The sequence below is a fragment of the Chelonia mydas genome, chromosome 1, assembly GCF_015237465.2.
Source record: "Chelonia mydas isolate rCheMyd1 chromosome 1, rCheMyd1.pri.v2, whole genome shotgun sequence".
Taxonomy (NCBI): Eukaryota; Metazoa; Chordata; order Testudines; family Cheloniidae; genus Chelonia; species Chelonia mydas.
The window spans coordinates 1,222,734-1,244,713 of NC_057849.1; the positions used below are offsets into that span (position 1 = coordinate 1,222,734).

At 47.4% G+C, this 21,980-nt stretch overlaps 1 protein-coding gene across 1 annotated transcript; it reads right to left on the bottom strand.

The window, feature by feature from the left end:
- Positions 1–588: 588 nt before the first annotated feature.
- LOC102931426 (olfactory receptor 52R1-like) lies at positions 589–14,502 on the bottom strand. Its single transcript, XM_037889547.2, has 3 exons — positions 14,376–14,502; positions 13,946–13,959; positions 589–1,647 (listed from the first exon to the last, which is right to left on the bottom strand). Exons 1-3 carry the CDS (start codon positions 14,500–14,502, stop codon positions 589–591), a joined length of 1,200 nt encoding a protein of 399 aa, XP_037745475.2.
- Between the last annotated feature and the right edge of the window lie 7,478 nt (positions 14,503–21,980).

Below are 21,980 nucleotides of genomic sequence, written 5' to 3' on the forward strand. Positions count from 1 at the left end.
GCTTGCCCCTCCCTTCCCCAAGATGCCAGCACATGTTAGTACCAGAGCTGAGTGGGTCTAATATTTATTTATTTTTCATTCTTTTATATAGGAATTAGATGCAGTGCTCCTGTGAGCTAATGGCTAAGTTATCTGCCAAACAATTAGAGTTTCTGAGTGCCTAAATAGCCTCTTGTATCATGTTTAAAATTGTCACCCATACCAAAACCTTAAATGGCTCCCTTGCACCTGGGGAAGGGGGGAGGAGGGAGAAGGTCCAGCGATTGTCAAGGGGAGGGTAAGACAGCAGCAAGCGACAGGGACAGGGCCTTGAGTGGCAGAGGCAGAGCCAGGCAGGGCATTGGTAGAATTGGAGTGGCAAAGGGGCCTTGGGGTCTATTAACAAACAATTAGAAAGGTGACAACTCAATGAGTTGTACACAGACCGATTCCCCAGTTTGTCACACACTGACCCTGCACAATAAGTTCAGGAAAGGGATTAATGTCTCTCAGTAGTGCCCAGTAGTGTCAGAGAAGAGGGCCCAGCACCATGTCACCAGCAAGCTCTGTTTGGAGCTGGGCCTGAAAGACAGAGGACCAGTGAAAACTTTAGGTCCCTTTACAAGTAAAGAGCTGGAGCAGCCTGTCCCGAATATGTTTGGTCCCCAACCCGTAGATGATGGGGTTTAACATGGGGGGCACCAGGAGGTAAATGTTGGCCATGAGAACATGGAAATGCAGGGGCACATTCTGGCCAAACCGCTGAGTGAGGAAGGAGAAGAGAGCTGGGATGCTAAAGGCTAAGAAGACACAGAGGTGGGAGCTGCAGGTCCTAAAAGTCTTGAGCCGGGTGTCCTTTGTGGGGAGGCTGAAGATGGCCCTGAGGATCTGAGTATAGGACACGGTGATAAAAAACACATCCAGACCCATCACCAAGAATGCCACAGAGAGGCCATAGTAACTACTGACATGGGTGTCAGCGCAGGCCAGCTTCACCACGGCCATGCCATCACAGTATGTGTGGGGGATGATGTTGGTTCTGCAATATGGCCATTGCCTCGCCAGGAAGGGAGTTGGCAGTACGATCATGCAGCCACGCAACACCACGGCCAGGCCAATCGTGGCCACCACGGGGTTTGTCAGGATGGTGGAATGTCTCAGGGGATGACAGATGGCCACGTAGCGATCCAAAGCCATGGCCACAATGATCCCAGATGCCATCACTGAGAAGCACTGAATGAAGTACATCTGGGTGAGGCAGGCACTGAAATCGATCTCCCTGGAATTGAACCAGAAGATGCTCAGTGTTTTGGGCAGGGTGGACGTGGACACAACCAGGTCGGTGACGGCCAGCATGCAGAGGAAATAGTACATGGGCTCATGAAGGCTCTGCTCCATCTTGACAATAAAGAGGATGGTGAAGTTCCCCAATATGGCTATGGCATAAATGGTGCAGAAGGGGATGGAGATCCAGATGTGGGCCGTCTCCAGGCCAGGAATGCCCAGCAGGATGAAGGTGGAGGGGTTGGTGAAGTTGGGTGCATTAGAATCTGACATGGAGTAGGGGAGAAGGTGTCCAAATCCGAGGCAGAACGGTGTCTCCTGTTTGTACTGTATGTTCCCCTGACTTCCTGTACGTGTCCAGGGTGATGGTCTCAGTACAAATGCCTGGATGGAGAGACAATGTGAATATGAGACATTACATGCACTACTGGAGGCTGTTCTAATGGGTGTAGCAGATTGGTTGCTCTTCACACACTGAAAAAATGACATTTTCATTATTCAGAATAACTGACCCTACTCCATGTGTCAATAATTCCTACACTTCATGGTGTGGGAAAATGTAATAGGCACCATCATCAAACATGAGTGTGGATATAGGCTTTCCATCATTGTTGCTTAGTGCAATGAAAGCCAGGCTAGATAGTCCATGCAGTAGGCCTGTGGCTGCATCCCTGGAGGCTGGATAGCCTAGTGGCTAGAATACCGAGTAGGGGGGCAAAAATGGGGGAGGCTGGCTGCCTTCTCCCACTTCTTCCTGGCCCAGGAACTCCAAGCCACTTTCTATCCAAGTCCTTAAATTTGGAACGTGGGCCCCAAGAGTCCAGATTCCTCAATAGGGTCACCCCATTTAACCAGAGGGGGCGGTTAACTGGCTCCTGTGATCTGGTGTCATTGAAAAACACCTGCTCATTTGTAAAAGTGTCCAAAACAAAGACAATGTTCAGATGCCTAAGGAATGGGATAGTGAATAACGTGGTCTGGACATGCGCTCAGTTTTGATCGCTCAGTCTCTGTAAAGGATACAGCAGAGAGAAAGGGGATTTCTGAGACAGGCTCTGAGAATGGGGGAGACTGCCTGATGCAGACGGACTGAAAAATCTGGAACTGTTTCGTTTAGAGAAGAGACAAAGAAGCACAGAGTCATAGAAGATGAGGGTTGGATGACACCTCAGGATGTCATCCAGTAAAATGCCTGGCTGACAGCAGGACCAACACCAACTTGGTGTTGCCAAGTGACAGAAATGCCCATTCTGCTTCTAACCCTAACCACTAACTAATCTTTAAAACATGGCCTTTTCTTCCTTCCATACAGCATAGTTTTAAAATAATGTTAAATTTAAATTAATGCAAAATTCCTTGTTACTAAATTAATACAACAAATTTTGCAAATAATTATATAAATTTTATCAATTTTTATTAAAAGTTTTAAATAACAAGGCAATAACTTGCTTATTTAAATGTTTAACCCTTTTGTTTATTTTGCCTTATTTTGTATAGTTATAAATAACATTCTGGCACCATTTGTTTTTAAGTGTAAGTTGGTCCTGTATGTCATGTGTGTGGCCTTGTGTTGTGTTTGTCACGTAACTACTTTTCATTATTTTTATTTTGTTGCAACAAAATGTCAATTTTATTCCCTTTTAAAAATACTTATATATAAGTGTTAGCAAATTATTTCAATGTTGTGGTTGGGGTATAACCACCGTAATATTATTAATACGATTTTTTTTTCAAAGTTCAACAAGGTCTCCATTATAAATATATGCACATCGATTTCTGCCTCATCAAATAAAGCAATCACAAACAAAAATAGTTCTCTTTTATTAATCACAGTTTTGTTTTTAGTCAAAGAAATAGAACGGTGGGGAACCTCAATCATAAGAGTAAGGTAATATTAACAAAATGTCAATTTCTTGTTTGGGCTTTTTATAAATTGTTTGCACTTTTGAATATAGTTATAAGAATGTCATAGCAAAAATGTTTTAAAATGACAATTTATGCATAAAGCTAACCAAACAATTTCAACTGGTTTCCACCTTCGTCTTCCAAACACCACCAAGCATCATAAAAGTATATTACCCTCAAAGTATTTGCATGGATCTGTATTTAAAATTTATTTTGGTTTCATTTTGTAGTTGGTTTAATTTTATACGCTTTTCTTTTGTTATCTTATGTTAATGGGAAGCAGTGGTTGTTAAAGTTTGTGCTTCGAAAGAGTTAACAAGAGTGAAATCGGTATCACACACAAATTAACTCTAAAAAGCTTGGTGTGAATCATGTTATTGACTCTTTTGCTAACACAGAATGTTCAGCAGGAAAAAACAACAACAACAACACACCTTCCCACAGCAGGTTTTAGAGTTAAGCATTTTATCTAGTATAAAATATTAATGCTGCACCTCAAGTGAAAACAAATGTCTACACAACAATTGCCAAAGTACAGCTTGTGTTATAAAAGACTCGGTCCCTATTACATTGTCCCTATTACATTGTAAACAAGCTACATTAAACTTTGTATTAAGTTTGGGTTACTGAAAACAAAAACAAAAACGAAAAAGAAAAAAACAAAACACTTTACGATGTTAACTAGCAAAAGGTGTTTAAGTTGCATCCTACAGACCAAAGACACCAGAAAATATCAGTCTACAGTGAAGCAACCTCCCAAGCATCAAGAAAAAAAAATGGAGTGCTTTATAAACAGGAGACTGGTCAAATGCATCCTCTGTCTACCATATACGGACAATTAAGTTAACAGTCAGCTGAAAACAACTAGCTGGACCAGGGTAAAGGGTCATTTAATTTCAACTTGGTTACTGTGTAAAAACAACGGTGTTATTGCTGTACGATTGTATTATTGTTGTACTTTCGTAGGATTGCTGTATAGTCAGATTGCTGTATTGTCGGATTGCTGTACAACACTTACAGTGTGGATAACATTGCTCAACTGTTGAACCAACACACGGGTATAAATCAACAAACGAATGGCAGCAAACAACGGGAAGGCAAGCGGAAAACAAAGTGGTAAACAAACAAAAAGTTGCACAGTAACTACAAAGTGGGTAAACAAATCGCCTGTTCGCACCAGCCGTAATTTGGGTCAGTGACACTGCATCCCGAGTGAGGCACATGTTATTCAAAACAATCTTCTTCGGTGTATATTTGATAAATTGGTTACTGTCCCTTCAGGTGGTTATCTGGAAGACAGCATCCATAAGAAACAACTGGATCTACATCAACTACTGGTGTATCACGGAGCAGTTCAACCCATGGAACAGAGAAGCAGCCGCTCCTGTTTCCTGCCCAGTGAACCTTACCAGCAGTCAGGGTACCCTATACCACGGATGGACAGTCCTGTGTAGTAACTAATTACAATAGATTTATATGTAATGGCCTCAGTGGTAGTGTCACTTCTCCAAATTTCTGTTTTACTTCTCATATACACAGCAGTGTGGGACACATCATCACAATCCTAGTATCTCAGTATTTCAAAAGACTCAGCCTACGACTACTAACGATACAAATGGGAACTGTAATTGCCCGAATAAAAGTGGGTTGCTATCTGCAGTACCACAAGGGCCAAACTACAACAACAGATTGGAAAAGAATTGTTGTGCTTGGTTATAAAGTGCTGTTATATGTACACATGCATACTATACATAGATGCCCATACACACTACAAATATATACGCCATATCCATATTATTCATATATATTAATTATTTGGGAGTGCCTAAGGCTCAATCACAATACTACATTCCTCAGTCATCGTCCCGGGCCTAACATTCCCAGGCCCACCATAAGGCACTAAAAAATAATTGGATAATAAAATCTGCCTCTCAGTCGTGTGAGGGAATGCGCAGACTAAAAAGACCGATGGGGCATGAGTGTAGGGATGGTAAAATAAAGTAACCATATAGAATCATAGAATCATAGGGTTGGAAGGGACCTCAGGAGGTCATCTAGTCCAACCCCCTGCTCAAAGCAGGACCAATCCCCAACTAAATCATCCCAGCCAGGGCTTTGTCAAGCCTGACCTTAAAAACCTCTCAGGAAGGAGTTTCCACCAACTCCCTAGGTAACCCATTCCAGTGTTTCACCATGCTCCTACTGAAAAAGTTTTTCCTAATATCCAACCTAAACCGCCCCCACTGCAACTTGAGACCATTACTCCTTGTTCTGTCATCTGCTACCACTGAGAACAGTCTAGATCCATCCTCTTTGGAACCCCCTTTCAGGTAGTTGAAAGCAGCTATCAAATCCCCCCTCATTCTTCTCTTCCGTAGACTAAACAATCCCCAGTTCCCTCAGCCTCTCCTCATAACTCATGTGTTCCAGTCCCCTAATCATTTTTGTTGCCCTCTGCTGGACGTTTTCCAATTTTTCCACATCCTTCTTGTAGTGTGGGGCTCAAAACTGGACACAGTACTCCAGATGAGGCCTCACCAATGTCAAATAGAGGGGAACGATCACGTCCCTCGATCTGCTGGCAATGCCCCTACTTATACATCCCAAAATGCCATTGGCCTTCTTGGCAACAAGGGCACACTGCTGACTCATAGCCAGATTCTGGTCCACTGTAACCCAAGGTCCTTTTCTACAGAACTGCTGCCGAGCCATTCGGTCCCTAGTCTGTAGCGGTGAATGGGATTCTTCCGTCCTAAGTGCAGGACTCTGCACTTGTCCTTGTTGAACCTCATCAGATTTCTTTTGGCCCAATCCTTTAATTTGTCTAGGGCCCTCTGTATGCTACCCCTGCCCTCCAACTTATCTACCTCTCCTCCCAGTTTAGTGTCATCTGCAAACTTGCTGAGGGTGAAATCCACACCATCCTCCAGATCATTAATGAAGATATTGAACAAAACCGGCCCCAGGACTGACCCTTGGGGCACTCCACTTGATACCGGCCGCCAGCTAGACATGGAGCCATTGATCACTACCCGTTGAGCCCGACAATCTAGCCAGCTTTCTATCCACCTTATAGTCCATTCATCCAGCCCATACTTCTTTAACTTGCTGGCAAGAATACTGTGGGAGACTGTGTCAAAAGCTTTGCTAAAGTCAAGGAACAACACGTCCACTGCTTTCCCCTCATCCACAGAGCCAGTTATCTCGTCATAGAAGGCAATTAGATTAGTCAGGCATGACTTGCCCTTGGTGAATCCATGCTGACTGTTCCTGATCACTTTCCTCTCCTCTAAGTGCTTCAGAATTGGTTCCTTGAGGACCTGCTCCATGATTTTTCCAGGGACTGAGGTGAGGCTGACGGGCCTGTAGTTCCCCAGATCCTCCTTCTTCCCTTTTTTAAAGATGGGCACTACATTAGCCTTTTTCCAGTCGTCCGGGACCTCCCCCGATTGCCATGAGTTTTCAAAGATAATGGCCAATGGCTCTGCAATCACATCCACCAACTCCTTTAGCACTCTCGGATGCAGCGCATCCGGCCCCATGGACTTGTGCTCGTCCAGCTTTTCTAAATAGTCCAGAACCACTTCTTTCTCCACTTCTTTTTGTGCTGTCAAGTGCAGCAGTCTAGGAGCTGACCTTGTTCGTGAAGACAGAGGCAAAAAAAGCATTGAGTACATTAGCTTTTTCCACATCCTCTGTCACTAGGTTGCCTCCCTCATTCAGTCAGGGGCCCACACTTTACTTGACTTTCTTCTTCTTGCTAACATACCTGAAGAAACCCTTCTTGTTACTCTTAACATCTCTTGCTAGCTGCAACTCCAGGTGTGATTTGGCCTTACTGATTTCACTCCTGCATGCCCAAGCAATATTTTTCCATTAGTTGCCGGAAGAAAGCCTCATCCACCTCATCCCCCTGGCCCGGTGGTCTATAGCAGACTCCCACCATGACATCACCCTTGTTGCTCATGCTTCTAAACTTAATCCAGTCTCTCAGGTTTTTCTGCAGTTTCATACCGGAGCTCTGAGCAGTCATACTGCTCCCTTTCATACAGTGCAACTCCTCCACCTTTTCTGCCCTGCCTGTCCTTCCTGAACAGTTTATAACCATCCATGACAGTATTCCAGTCAGGTGAGTTATCCCACCAAGTGTCTATTATTCCAATCACATCCTAATTCCTTGACTGTGCCAGGACTTCCAGTTCTCCCTGCTTGTTTCCAAGGCTTCTTGCATTTGTGTATAGGCACTTGAGATAACTTGCTGTTTGTCCTGCTTTCTTAGTACAAGGCAGGAGCCCTCCCCTCTCGGACTCTCCTGCTCATGCTTCCTCCTGGTATCCTGCTTCCCCACTTACCTCAGGGCTTTGGTCTCCTTCCCCCGGTGAACCTAGTTTAAAGCCCTCCTCACTAGGTTAGCCAGCCTGCTTGCGAAGATGCTCTTCCCCCTCTTCATTAGGTGGAGCCCGTCTCTGCCTAGCACTCCTCCTTCTTGGAACACCATCCCATGGCCAAAGAATCCAAAGCCTTCTCTCCGACACCACCTGCATAGCCATTCGTTGACTTCCACGATTCAACGGTCTCTACCCAGGCCTTTTCCTTCCACGGGGAGGATGGACGAGAACACGACTTGCACCTCAAACTCCTTTATCCTTCTTCCCAGAGCCACATAGTCCACAGTGATCTGCTCAAGGTCATTCTTGGCAGTATCATTGGTGCCCACATGGAGAAGCAGGAAGGGGTAGCATTCCGAGGGCTTGATGAGTCTCAGCAGTCTCTCCGTCACATCGCGAATCTTAGCCCCTGGCAAGCAGCAGACTTCTCGGTTTTCCCGGTCGGAGTGGCAGATAGATGACTCAGTCCCCCTGAGGAGAGAGTCCCCGATCACCACCACCCGCCTCCTCCTCTTGGGAGCGGTGGTCGTGGAACCCCCAACCCTAGGACAGTGCATCTCATGCCTTCCAATCGCCGGAGTCTCCTTCTGCTCCCTTCCCTCAGATGTATCATCTCGTCCACTCTCCGCATTAGTACCTGTAGAGAGAACATGAAAACGGTTACTTACCTGTATCTGCGCTGCTGGTACATGGACACTCCCCTTTCTTCTTCTGCAGGTCACATGCTGCCAAATTTCTTCACTGTCCTCCTGTTCCCGCTGCGCAGCCTGCTCTGAATCTTCAGAACATTGTGTCCGTAGAAGCATATCCTGACGTCTGTCCAGGAAATTTTCTCTTATGCAACGCAGGGTCAATACCTGTTGCTCCAGACCTTGAACCTTCTCTTGCAATATGGAGACCAGCTTGCACTTTGTACAGACAAAGTCACTTCTGTCCAACACAGCCTTCCTAATAACAGTGTTTAGCCCACTGGGTTATCTTTAGTCCATGCATTATGCTTTTCTGGGATGATGGGTAAAAATACTCCTCATAAAAAGACAAGAAGTGGGGGAATGTAGTAAGATGAGGCCCTGAAACATAAACCCCTGTATCAGAGGCCCGGTATGAGGCCTGAGTCCTGAACTAAAGTGATGGTCAAGACCTTGCTAACATAAAGCAAAGTTAAACTGTGAGCCAGAGGCAGGCCCTGCTCACAGAAGCTGGCAAGAAGAGGGCTGATGTTGCAAAAATACACATCATTAAAAGGTACCAGAACACTCGGATACTTGCACATTCCACAGAGATTACAAGGAACAGGCGGACCCATCCTGAAGATGGGCAAAAGGGTACTATGATGGATAGAGTTGTTTTTGTTTGAACCAACATGTACAAGGTGAGAGACGACACCTGACTGCGTAGAGGGGTTGCACCTTAATACGTCGGGAGTGATGAGTAACTTGTTTGTACCTGTGTATAAGAATACATCCCTGGGGCGTTGTCTCTGTCTGGCCTAGGGGGCAGTGGTAAATCCCGCCACTGACTGAGCTGTGTCCATTGTCAGGGAGCACATATGTACTAGCAGAAGGTAGACATCTGATCCGGGGAGCTTGAGACTGTTTCATCTGGCAATAAACCTGGCCGGGTGCCTTCCCCATAGGAGGCAAGATTAAAGAGACTAGGACTTTTCAGCTTGGAAAAGAGGAGACTAAGGGGGGATATGATAGAGGTCTATAAAATCATGAGTGGTGTGGAGAAAGTGAATAAGGAAAAGTTATTTACTTGTTCCCACAATATAAGAACTAGGGGCCACCAAATGAAATTAATGGGTAGCAGGTTTAAAAGAAATAAAAGGAAGTCCTTCTTCACACAGCGCACAGTCAACCTGTGGAACTCCCTGCCTGAGGAGGTTGTGAAGGCTAGGACTATAACAGGGTTTAGAAGAGAACTAGATAAATTCATGGAGGTTAAGTCCATTTAATGGCGATTAGCCAGGATGGATAAGGAAAGGTGTCCCTAGCCTCTGTTTGTCAGATGATGGAGATGGATGGCAGGAGAGAGATCACTTGATCCTTACCTGTTAGGCTCACTCCCTCTGGGGCATATAGGACCCATTCCAAACCCCTAATCGTTTTAGTTGCCCTTCTCTGAACCTTTCATAATGCCAGTATATCTTTTTTGAGATGAGGGGACCACATCTGTATGCAGTATTCAAGATGTGGGCATACCATGGATTTATATAAGGGCAATAAGATATTCTCCATCTTATTCTCTATCCCTTTTTTAATGAGTCCTAACTTCCCATTTGCTTTTTTGACTGCCACTGCACTCTGCATGGATGTCTTCAGAGAACTATCCCTGATGACTCCAAGATCTTTCTCCTGATTAGTTGTAGCTAAATTAGCCCCCATCATATTGTATGAATAGTTGGGGTTATGCTTTCCAATGTGCATTACTTTACATTTATCCACATTACATTTCATTTGCCATTTTGTTGCCCAGTCACTTAGTTTGGTGAGATCTTTTTGAAGTTCTTCATAGTCTGCTTTGGTCTTGACTATCTTGAGCGGTTTAGTATCATCTGCAAACTTTGCCACCTCACTGTTTACCCCTTTCTCCAGATCATTTATGAATAAGTTGAATAGGATTGGTGCTAGGAATGACCCTTGGGGAACACCACTAGTTACCCCTCTCCAGTCTGAAAATTTACCATTTATTCCTACCCTTTGTTCCCTGTCTTTTAACCCGTTCTCAGTCCATGAAAGGATCTTTCCTCTTATCCCATGACAACTTAATTTACAGAAGAGCCTTTGGTGAGGGACCTTGTCAAAGGCTGTCTGGATTCTATGATTTAATATTCTCACCTTCAGCTCACAACATAACCCCCCTAATGCAGCATTCACCTTCACTCTTCTTGGACAGTTCCCAGTTAAATTCTCTCTCTTTTGGCCATATGATAGAGGAGAACAAAATTAAAGATTGGAACTGAGTACATTCCAAGGAACAAACAGGGAACAGTTCCCACACAGTAATCTCGATAAATACTCAGTGCTTGAGAGGAGTTAATTCCCCAAAGCTGAAGCAAATTATCAGCAAAACTGATTGGGAGGAAAAATTTAGACAGAAAAATGGGAGTAACAATTGAGAATTCCTTAAGAATAGTTTACTTGATCGCTAAAAGCCACGATTCCTCAGCCAAGAAAGTGGACAGCTTTGGCTAAAATCCCAGGTAAGTGACAAAATGAAGTCAGCATTTGGGAGGGAGGGGGGAAGCAATATATAACAAATGGGAAAAGGGAAAAATAGATAGCAGTCAATACAAATTGGAAGTTATGAAAACTGATAAGGGACATTAAAGACTTCAGTGAAAAATCCATGCTTGGCAGGGCTATGGATAACAAAAAGGCGGTTATTAAGTATATTAAGAATAAAAGAAATCCTAGAAAAAGTTTAGGCCAATTCCTAGAGGGAGAAAGAAAACTTGATAATGTTGCAGAAAAGGGAGAAGTGTTCAAGAAATAGTTTTGTTCTGCATTTGGAAAGAATGCAGGCCTCCACCAACACATTGTAGCACTGTATTAGGGAATGGCTTACGTTTAGAGGATTTAGAGGTCATTATGAACAACGAACTCATTCTGAGCTCCTCATGTGATGCTGTAACCAAAAGGGCTGATGTGATCATTGGATGCATAGAATCATAGAATCATAGAATATCAGGGTTGGAAGAGACCTCAGGCGGTGTCTAGTCCAACCCCTGCTCAAAGCAGGACGAATCCCCAACTAAATCATCCCAGCCAGGGCTTTGTCAAGTCTGACCTTAAAAACTTCTAAGGAAGGAGATTCCACCACCTCCCTAGGTAATGCATTCCAGGGCTTCACCACCCTCCTAGTGAAAAAGTTTTTCCTAATATCCAACCGAAACCTCCCCCACAAACAAACTTTGCATAAACAAAGTGAATTTGTTTTACAGGCCCTGGTTCTAATGGGGGTCTTCAATCACCCTGCCATTTGCTGGGAGAGCAATACAGCAGTGCACAGACAATACCGGCAGCTTTTGGAGAGTGTTGGGGACAACTTCCTGGTACAAGTGCTGGAGGAACTGACTAGAGGCCATTCTCCTTTTGACCTGCTGCTCACAACCAGGAAAGAATTGGTAGGGGAAGTAGAAGTGGGTGGCAACCTGGGCAGCAGTGGCCATGAGATGGTTGAGTTCAGGATCCTGAAAAAAGGAAGAAAGGAGAGCAGCAAAATATGGACCCTGGACTTCAGAAAAGCAGACTTTGACTCCCTTACGATGTGCAGAAAGAATAGCAAATATGGCAGGCAACCAGCTTGGCTTAACAGTGAAATCTTCAGTGAGCTTAAACACAAAAAGGAAGCTTACAAGAAGGGGAAATCTGGACAGATGACTAGGGAGGAGTATACACATATTCCTTGGGCATGCAGGGGTGCAACCAGGAAGGCCAAAAAACAAATGGAGGTGCAGCTAGCAAGGGATGTGAATGGTAACAAGAAGGGTTTCTACAGGTATGTTAGCAACAAGAAGATCAGGGAAAGTGTGGACCCTTAATGAATGGGGGAGGAAACCTAGTGACAGATGATGTAGAAAAAACTGAAGTACTCAAAGCCTTTTTGCCTAGGTCTTCATGAACAAGGTTAGCTCCCAGACTGCTGCCCTCAACCGTGAGAGAACAGGTGCAGGACTATTTAGTAAAACTGGACATGCACAAGTCAATGGGACTAATGCATCTGAGGGTGATGAGGGAGTTGGCTGATGTGATTGCAAAACCATTGGCCATTATCTTTAAATTTCTGGCTATCAGGAGAGGTCCCGGATGATTGAAAAAAAGCAAATATAGGATCCATCTTTGAAAAAGGGAAGAAAGAGAACCCAGGGAACTACAGACCGGTTAGCCTCAACTCTGTCCCTGGAGAAATCATGGAGCAGGGCCTCAAGGAATCCATTTTGAGGTACTTGGAGAAGAGGAAGGTGATCAGGAACAGTCAACATGGATTTGCTAAGGGCAAGTCATGCCTGACCAACCTGATTTCCTTCTATGATGAGATAACTGGCTCTGTGGATATGGGGAAAGCAGTGGATGTGATATATCTTGAGTTTAGCAAAGCTTTTGATATGCTCTCTAACAGTATTCTTGCCAGCAAGTTAAAGAAGTATGGGCTGGATGAATGGACTCTAAGGTGGATAGAAAGCTGGCTAGATTTTCGTGCTCAACGCATAGTGATCAATGGGTTGATTTCTAGCTGGCAGCTGGTATGAAGCACAGTGCCCCAGGGGTCTGTCCTGGTGCTGGTTTTGTTCAACATCTTCATTAATGGTCTGCACTTAGGATGGAAGAATCCCATGCACTGCTACAGGCTGGGGACTGACTGGCTGAGCAGCAGTTGTGCAGAAAAGGACCTGGGGATGAGAGTAGATGAGAAGCTGGATATGAGTCAGCAGTGTGCCGTTGTTGCAATGCCAGCAGATCGAGAGAAGTGATTACTCCCTTCTATTCAGCACTGGTGAGGCCATATCTGGAGTATTGGGTCCAGTTTTGGGTCCCCCACTGCAGAAAGGATGTAGACAAATTGGAAAGAGTGCAGTGGAGAGCAACGAAAATTATAAGGGGGCTGGGGCAAATGACTTATTAGGAGAAGCTGAGGAAATTGGGTTTATTTAGTCTTCAGAGTAGAAGAGTAAGTGGGGATTTGATAGCAGCTTTCAACTGCCTGAAAGTGGGGTACCAAAGAGGATGGAGCTCGGCTGTTCTCAGTGGTGGCAGATGATAGAACAAGGAGTGATGGTCTCAAGTTGCAGTGGAGGAGGTCTAGGTTGGATATTAGGAAAGACTATTTCCCTAGGAGGGTGGTGAAGCACTGGAATGGGTTACCTCAGGAGGTGGTGGAATCTCCTTCCTTAGAGGTTTTTAAGGCCTGGCTTCACAAAGCCCTGGCTGGGATGATTTAGTTTGGGTTGGTCCTGCTTTGAGCAGGAGGTTGGACTAGATGAACTCCTGAGGTCCTTTCCAACCCTGATATTCTATGATTTCTATGAAGCCTCAGGAGCTTGTGGAAGCTCCTTTGTTGGAGGTTTTCCAAAGAAGGCTTAATAGTTATCTGTCTTGGATGCTTTAGACACAACAAATCCTGCATCTCGGCAGAGGGTTAAACTTGTGGTCCCTTCTCAGCCTATGCTTCTATGATTCAATGGTGGAAAATCCTAGTCTACCGCAGATCTTAGTCTAAGACAAATCATTGGGCTCAATATTGGTGTAACTAGGTGAAATTTAATGGCCTGTGTTATACAGGATGTCAGATGGGATGATCTAATAATCCCCTCTGAGCTTGAATCCTATAAAATTATCAGTAAAGAAAGTAGATCAGGCATTTATGTTCCAGTGAGGAGCCCTTACACCTCCGTGCTTTCCTGCAGATAAAAGTTAGGCAAGAGGAGGAGGTGACAGTCTCTGTGCATTAACACTCAGCTGGCTCCTGAGGTCTTTACTCAGGTCTTTCTCGAAGGGGAACTTTGCCTCCGTGCAGCCTGAGTTAAGTACGGGCCATGGCCTCAGAATCTGGACTTGTATTGAACATCTACTAACACCTTTCATCATGAAGGATCCCCTGTGCCACAGAAATGCAGCCATCTCGGGGCTGGAGGCCATCAGCCAGGGCAGGTGGGGATGCACAACAAAGAGGGACATTTTGGTCAATGATACTGGACTGAACTCATCCCCTGTGGCAAGGGCCCTGGGCTGTGCAGTGTGGAAAGAACAACAGACCTAATCTCTCTTCCATCATGCCCACATTGTACTGGGTGTATCGAGCAGCAAGAGATGGTACCTGTGAATTCTGAGACGGAAGTGTCTTCCCTGGGAATCCCCTTCAGGTAGCCGTGTCCCACACCTCTCTCACCCCAGCATCTGCAGCAACATCCCACGCCGAGAGCCGACACAGGGATGTGCACCATTTATATTATAGCTCTGTGCAATCCCAGTGGGGAACACTCACTCCCCAGGGGAAAAGCGACATCTGGATGTTAACAACCGGAGACTTGATACATTCTAGCCAATATCTCTGTTTCCATGTTTCCACTTCTGTGCTATTAAACCAGCTTGAGGAGTAAACAGTCATTAAAGGCCCTTCCCAAAGGGAGATGAGAACTCTTGGGCTCTCTGCTAAGTGAGAGAGGAATTGGCGGCTCTGGGTATTTGTGTATATTTAACAATTATAGTTGATTAGTAGGAAAACTAGGAATAAGACGTAGGTCTCCATAGGGTCTGATACCCTGTAAATCTCCAAGATGGATGGGTAGATAGTAGACAGACAAATCTGGAGGCAGATGAGAGTGGGGAGACACAAACACTTTCTGCAAACACGCAGGATTATTGCTAAGTTATCAGAGACGGGTAATTCTCATCAGTAACTATCATCATACTGTGCAGCACCTTTCGCTGAAGGATCTTCTAAACACCTAGCAAAGGAAAGTCACTATGAACAAATCCCCATTATACAGATAAGTAAACTGAGGCACGGCCTTCACCAAGGTCAGATAGAGAATGAGTGACAGGATGACAGACAGACCCTGGGAGTCCGGACTTCCCTGCTGTAAGCCCGGTCTCTCCATCATGCCAAGAGAGAAATGGACCCCCACTCTGGGAGGGGCTGGTTTTTGGCAGGATACAGAGGAAAGGCTGGAAGAGGGAGCCAGGACTAGCTGGAGTTTGTGAGCTCCCCGCTCCTGTGAGGCGTGAACTCCAGGACTGCACTTCCGCTGCCACTCAGACACCTGCCAACGCATGACAGACACTGGGGTCCCTTGGGGGAGCAGACTCAGTAAAACCAACACCAATAAAATGTTCCTGTGGACAGAGGGCAGCCCGGGGCCTCTCCTGGGAGTAGATGCCTTGCCTGCCCCACAGACTTACCCTGGAACAAGGGGGGCCGTATATGCAGGATAGAGACTGGATTAGTGTTTGCATTGGATTAGTTCTCTCCCTCTCGGTTCATTTTCTCCCAGGTGGATTTGAAATCTAATGTCCCATCGCTGAGCTCTCTGCCTGCTCCTCTGGTGAATCCCGGTATGCAGCACCTGGGCTTTCAGCACCGGAACGAGACGGACCGAATTCTCCTGTCCGAGCCCAACAGGGACGCCGTGTCCACCTGTATTCAGGTTACTAACACTCTGTACCTGGCCAGCACGGTTTGATCCTTTGTCTGTCACTAAAGGCAAAGGAAGGAGGGTTGGCCCTAATTTGGCTGGATTACTGTGTTTATTATTTCTGATCATTATTTGTATTGTGGAAGCCTCCAGAGGCCCCGCTGCAGTTCACGGCCCCTTGTCCTGGGCCCTTCGCAAACACAGAGGGAGAAACAGCCCCTGCCCCAAGGAGCTTAGAAATCAAATTAAGACAAGACACAGTTACTGTGTGTAACAAATCAGACAGGGGGGAGGCGGGGAGATGGGGGAGTAACAGCGCTAAGAATGGGTGGTTACATAGGCTGCTGGGTGAGGGAGAGACAGCGGAAATGCACGGTCCTGGCCTGGCTGTGGGAAGTGTGTCCTGGGCCTCTAAGAGCAGATCTCGTGTTCGGGGGAACTAGATTGGGGCTCGCGAGAACGGCCATTGAGTGGCGGCTGCACCAGACACACAGCTGGGACCGCGTGGCTCTCCGACAGCTCTCATAACTCTGCTTTAGTTCTGATCACGCCTCCCTCCTTCGAGTGCAGACTGAGCCCCCTTCTGATGAGTTCCCAGCACAACCCCTGGTACCAGAGGGGAGACCAGAGGAGAGGGCAGAGGTAACAGGGCTGAGGTGAACAATGAAGGAGCCATCCTGGAGATGGAACAACTGAAACCCCCAAGAGATGAAACATTCAGCAGACTCCAGGAAGAGTTTCAGACAGTTTTGAGACATGTCTATGCAAGCAGCTGGGTTTGGTGAGAAAGGCCAGCAGAAAATAGCAATTTTCTTAAACGCTGCAGGGCTTGAGGCGATGGACACTTTACTAGCCTGCAACTCAGGCTTTGTTTACACAAGCACTTTTGTTGGTAAAACTTTTGTCAGTCAAGGGTGTGAAAAACCAGCCCCTGACTAACAAAAGCACTGGTGTGGACAGGGCTATGTCCCAGTCTTGTTGAGGTCACTTAGGACAGTGGCTAGGGGGTCCCCATTCTGCGGTGCTTTCTCCACTCTCTACAGTTCTCTGACCCACGGATTTTTACATGTAGCTCAAGCAAATATAAGAGATTAAACATCAACCAATTTAAAAAAATAAGGATAAAATGGGAAAGGTTAAAGGGAAGCCCGTCACCCCGCCCTGTGGCACGGGGCAACCCCAGACAGCCGTGGCTGGATGTCAGGGCAGTTCACAGCCTGTTCCTCACTTCTCCCAGGTCCCTGACCAGGCCCTGGCTTTGCTGCAGGGGTCGCGTGGGTCAGACACTCGCTTCGGCAGTGACCACATGCCTTGTGCTCTAGGTGACAGGACCCTTCTTCCCAGCATTGCCCCCCCCATCAGCATTGCCTGCAAGGCCCCTTCTGTGGGGCATCTCCCTGTGCTGGGCCCACTGCCCAGGGTCCCCCCTCGCTCTCCTCAGCTGCTCACTGTACGTGGCTTCGGACGGCTCCAGCCTCCAGCTCCCGGGGCTGCTTCTCTGACCCTCCGGCCGCTGTGACCCTGCTCCCAGCCCTGACCTGCTCCCGGGGCTGCTTCTCTGACCCTCCGGCTGCTGTGACCCTGCTCCCAGCCCTGACCTGCTCCCTGGGCTGCTTCTCGGGCTCCGGCTGCTGTGACCCTGCTCCCAGCCCTGACCTGCTCCCTGGGCTGCTTCTCTGACCCTCCGGACGCTGTGACCCTGCTCCCAGCCCTGACCTGCTCCCTGGGCTGCTTCTCGGGCTCCGGCTGCTGTGACCCTGCTCCCAGCCCTGACCTGCTCCCTGGGCGGCTTCTCTGACCCTCCGGCCGCTGTGACCCTGCTCCCAGCCCTGACCTGCTCCCTGGGCGGCTTCTCTGACCCTCCGGCCGCTGTGACCCTGCTCCCAGCCCTGACCTGCTCCCGGGGCTGCTTCTCTGACCCTCCGGCTGCTGTGACCCTGCTCCCAGCCCTGACCTGCTCCCTGGGCTGCTTCTCGGGCTCCGGCTGCTGTGACCCTGCTCCCAGCCCTGACCTGCTCCCTGGGCTGCTTCTCTGACCCTCCGGCCGCTGTGACCCTGCTCCCAGCCCTGACCTCCTCCCGGGGCTGCTTCTCTGACCCTCCGGCCGCTGTGACCCTGCTCCCAGCCCTGACCTGCTCCCTGGGCGGCTTCTCTGACCCTCCGGCCGCTGTGACCCTGCTCCCAGCCCTGACCTGCTCCCTGGGCTGCTTCTCTGACCCTGTGGCTGCTGTGACCCTGCTCCCAGCCCTGACCTGCTCCCTGGGCTGCTTCTCTGACCCTCCGGCCGCTGTGACCCTGCTCCCAGCCCTGACCTGCTCCCTGGGCTGCTTCTCGGGCTCCGGCTACTGTGACCCTGCTCCCAGCCCTGACCTGCTCCCTGGGCTGCTTCTCGGGCTCCGGCTGCTGTGACCCTGCTCCCAGCCCTGACCTGCTCCCAGGGCTGCTTCTCTGACCCTCCGGCCACTGTGACCCTGCTCCCAGCCCTGACCTGCTCCCTGGGCTGCTTCTCTGACCCTCCGGCCACTGTGACCCTGCTCCCAGCCCTGACCTGCTCCCTGGGCTGCTTCTCTGACCCTGTGGCCGCTGTGACCCTGCTCCCAGCCCTGACCTGCTCCCTGGGCGGCTTCTCTGACCCTCCGGCCGCTGTGACCCTGCTCCCAGCCCTGACCTCCTCCCGGGGCTGCTTCTCTGACCCTCCAGCCGCAGTGACCCTGCTCCCAGCCCTGACCTGCTCCCTGGGCTGCTTCTCTGACCCTCTGGCTCTGCTCCCAGCTCAGCCCGGGCCCCTGCTCTCTCCTTAGCTCGGTCCCTCTGGCCCAGGCAGCCCCAGCCTCCTGACTCCCTCATTGGCCGCCTGCCCTGTCAGTCAGGCTGACCAGAGGCATTGGACCCTCCCCAGTGCCCCTGCGGCCTGTTAGTTTGACTTTTCTCCTTCCTTTCGGTATGGGAGCTGCCAACCAAAAATACTCACTCAGTTTTACTAAGCTGCCAATAGTCCCCTTAGCTAGAGCTGAAGCTAATGAGCCGAACCTGCGACTGTGGGGAGTTCACAGAAGCCTTCAGTGCTCAGGCCGGTGGGGTTGGAGCAGAAGATTGCACCCACTCAATTCTCCAGTCACATACCAGAGTACAGCTCAAAGTCAGTGCACCTGGAATTAGAGATACAAAGCACCATACACACAATGGTTTGGTTCATGCACTGAAGGATGCTTGGAGTGTTATAGAGAGAGAAGGAGGGGTGCACAGGGAATCACAGGAGTCTGGTTTATTTGCTACCAGCGGCATTCAGTAGCAAGTGTCACTGAGTTGTGAATTTTCCATATTTCTTTCAAGCTGCCCAGACCCAGAATGTGGCCCCCACGGTGCGACAGGGCCCAGGACTGAGGCCTACAGAATGTTATCCCTGTACTGGATGCTCAATAGATTTGTAGATTCTATGGACAGGAAGGAATCTTCTCTGACCTCCTGCATTGCACAGGCCATAGGCCTGCCCTGGATTAATTCCTGTTTGAACTAGAGCAGAGCTTTGAGAAAAAAATCCCATCATGACTGAGATGTTGTTAGTGATGGAGACATACCCTGACCCTCGTTAAACTCTTCTAATGGTCAATTACCCTGTGTTAAAAATTTCCACTTTTTCTCTTTTCTCAATTTGTCTATGACCAACACCCAGCCACTGACTCTTGTTAGATCTTTGCCCACTAGTTTTAAGAGCCCTCTTTTATCAGATTTTTGTTCCCCGTTATAAGTGTTGATAGAATGAAATCACATCACTCCATAACCTTCTCCTTGTTAAGTGATTGAGCTCATTGAGTTCCTGGGGCAGCCTTGCACTGGCCCCCAAGTTCTGTGTCCAGCCCAGGCGATCTTTACCCTGGCTGTCGAGAGCCCCATTGTTCCAGAGAAGTGCAGTTGATGGAACTTTAGGGTCTCTGATTCCCCAGTCTATTGAGTACCTTGAAGATAAGGACCAAGACCTTGAATATGATGTGATATTCTCTGGGAAGCCAGGGTACAGTGCAGAGAACCAGAAAAGATTAGGGTTGGAAGAGACCTCAGGGGGTCATCTAGTCCAACCCCTTTCTCAAAGCAGGACCAACCCCAACTAAATCATCCGAGTTAAGCTTTGCCTAACAAATGGAAGCGTGGGAATGGTCCAGCTATTGGGAGAACTTTCCTGGATTATACACCACCCCGGTGGAATTGGCTATTGAAAGGATCAGAGTTCTCACTCCCACTCCCTTTACCCAGAGCCTCCCTGACCTTGAGGGCTCCCCTTCCCCTCTCCTGGGTGGCATTGGGTCCTGGAGGGCTCGACGCCCAAACTTCTTGAGAGGTTTCAGAGTAACAGCCGTGTTAGTCTGTATTTGCAAAAAGAAGAGGAGTACTTGTGGCACCTTAGAGACTAACCAATTTATTTGAGCATAAGCTTTCGTGAGCTACAGCTCACTTCATCGGATGCATACTGTGGAAAGTGTAGAAGATCTTTTTATATACACACAAAGCATGAAAAAATACCTCCTCCCACCCCACTCTCCTGCTGGTAATATCTTATCTAAAGTGATCACTCTCCTTACAATGTGTATGATAATCAAGTTGGGCCATTTCCAGCACATATCCAGGTTTTCTCACCCCCCCCGCCCACAACTTGACTTGATTATCATACACATTGTAAGGAGAGTTCTTTTCAATGTCTTCATCAACGATTTAGATCATGGCATAGAGAGTAAATGTATAAAGTTTGTGGATGATACCCAGCTGGGAGGGTTTGCAAGTGCTTTGGGGGATAGGAGGAAAATAGAAATGATCTGGACAAATTGGAGAAATGGTCTGAGGTAAATAGGATTAAATTCAATAAGGACAAATGCCAAAGTAATCCATTTAGGTAGGAACAATCAGTTGCACAAATCCAAAATGGGAAACAAATGCCGAGGAAGGAGTATTGTGGAAAGGGATCTGGGTGTCATAGTGGACCACAAGCTAAATGTGAGTCCAGAGTGTAACACTGTTGCAAAAAAAGCAAACATCATTCTGGGATGCATTAACACAGTGGTCCCCAACCACAGAAGACTGTGGAGGGTGCCAGGCACCCCGCCGCCAAAATGCCACAGCCGAAAAGCGGCAACATCAAGAAGCGTCGCAGCTGAAATGCTTCTCGGAGGCATTTTGGCAGCGGGGTTTCCTGCGGGGGCACAAAAATGCCCCGGCAGGTGTTATGGTGCCTGCGGGCACCGCGTTGGGGACCCCTGCATTAACAGGAGTGTTGTATTGAAGACACAAAAAGTAATTCTTCTGCTCTACTCTGCATTGATTAGACCTCAGCTGGAGTCTTGTGTCCAGTTTTTTGCACCACATTTCCGGAAAGATGTGGACAAATTGGAGAGAGTCCAGAGAAGAGCAAGAAAAATGATGGAAGGTCTAGAAAACATGACCTGTGAGGGAAGATTGAAAAAATTGGGTTTGTTTAGTCTGGAAAAGAGAAGGCTGAGAGGGGGCATGATCACAGTTTTCAAATACCTAAAACGTTGTGACAAGGAGGAGGGAGAAAAATTGCTCTCCTTAACCTCTGATTATAGGACCAGAAGCAATGGGCTGAAATTGCAGAAAGGGAGGTTTAGGTTGGGCATTAGGAAATAACTTCCTGTCAGGGACGTTGTGAAATCTCGATCACTGGAGATTTTTAAGAGCATGTTAGGGCTGTTCTCAATGCTTCTGGTCCTGCCATGAGTGCAGGGGAGTGGCCTTGATAACCTCTCGAGGTCCCTTCAAGTCTGTCTGGCTACTCCCATTGCTTTACCTGGAGTGCTGGTTTTGGGTGTTTCCAGCCTCACACATTGGAAGCTTCACATACAATGATAGCATATATAGCCCAGTGAGCTATCAATTTCAGAGTAACAGCCATGTTAGTCTGTATTCGTATGGTATGTATGGTAATGTAAGGAGAGTGATCACTTTAGATAAGCTATTACCAGCAGGAGAGTGGGGTGGGGGAAGAGAAAACCATTTGTAGTGGTAAACACCCATTTTTTCATGCTTTGTGTGTATAAAAAGTTCTTATGTACTTTCCACAGTATGCATCCAATGAAGTGAGCTGTAGTTCACAAAAGCTTATGCTCAAATAAATTGGCTAGTCTCTAAGGTGCCACAAGTACTCCTTTTCTTTTTGAGATATCAAAGTTTAGCAGATCAAGGCATTTAGAATGTTTCAAAGCATAATTCCATCACCATGGTGAATATGGGGTGCTTTGGAGTGCAAAGTATCAAAGAGATTGTGGGTGTTTAATTCT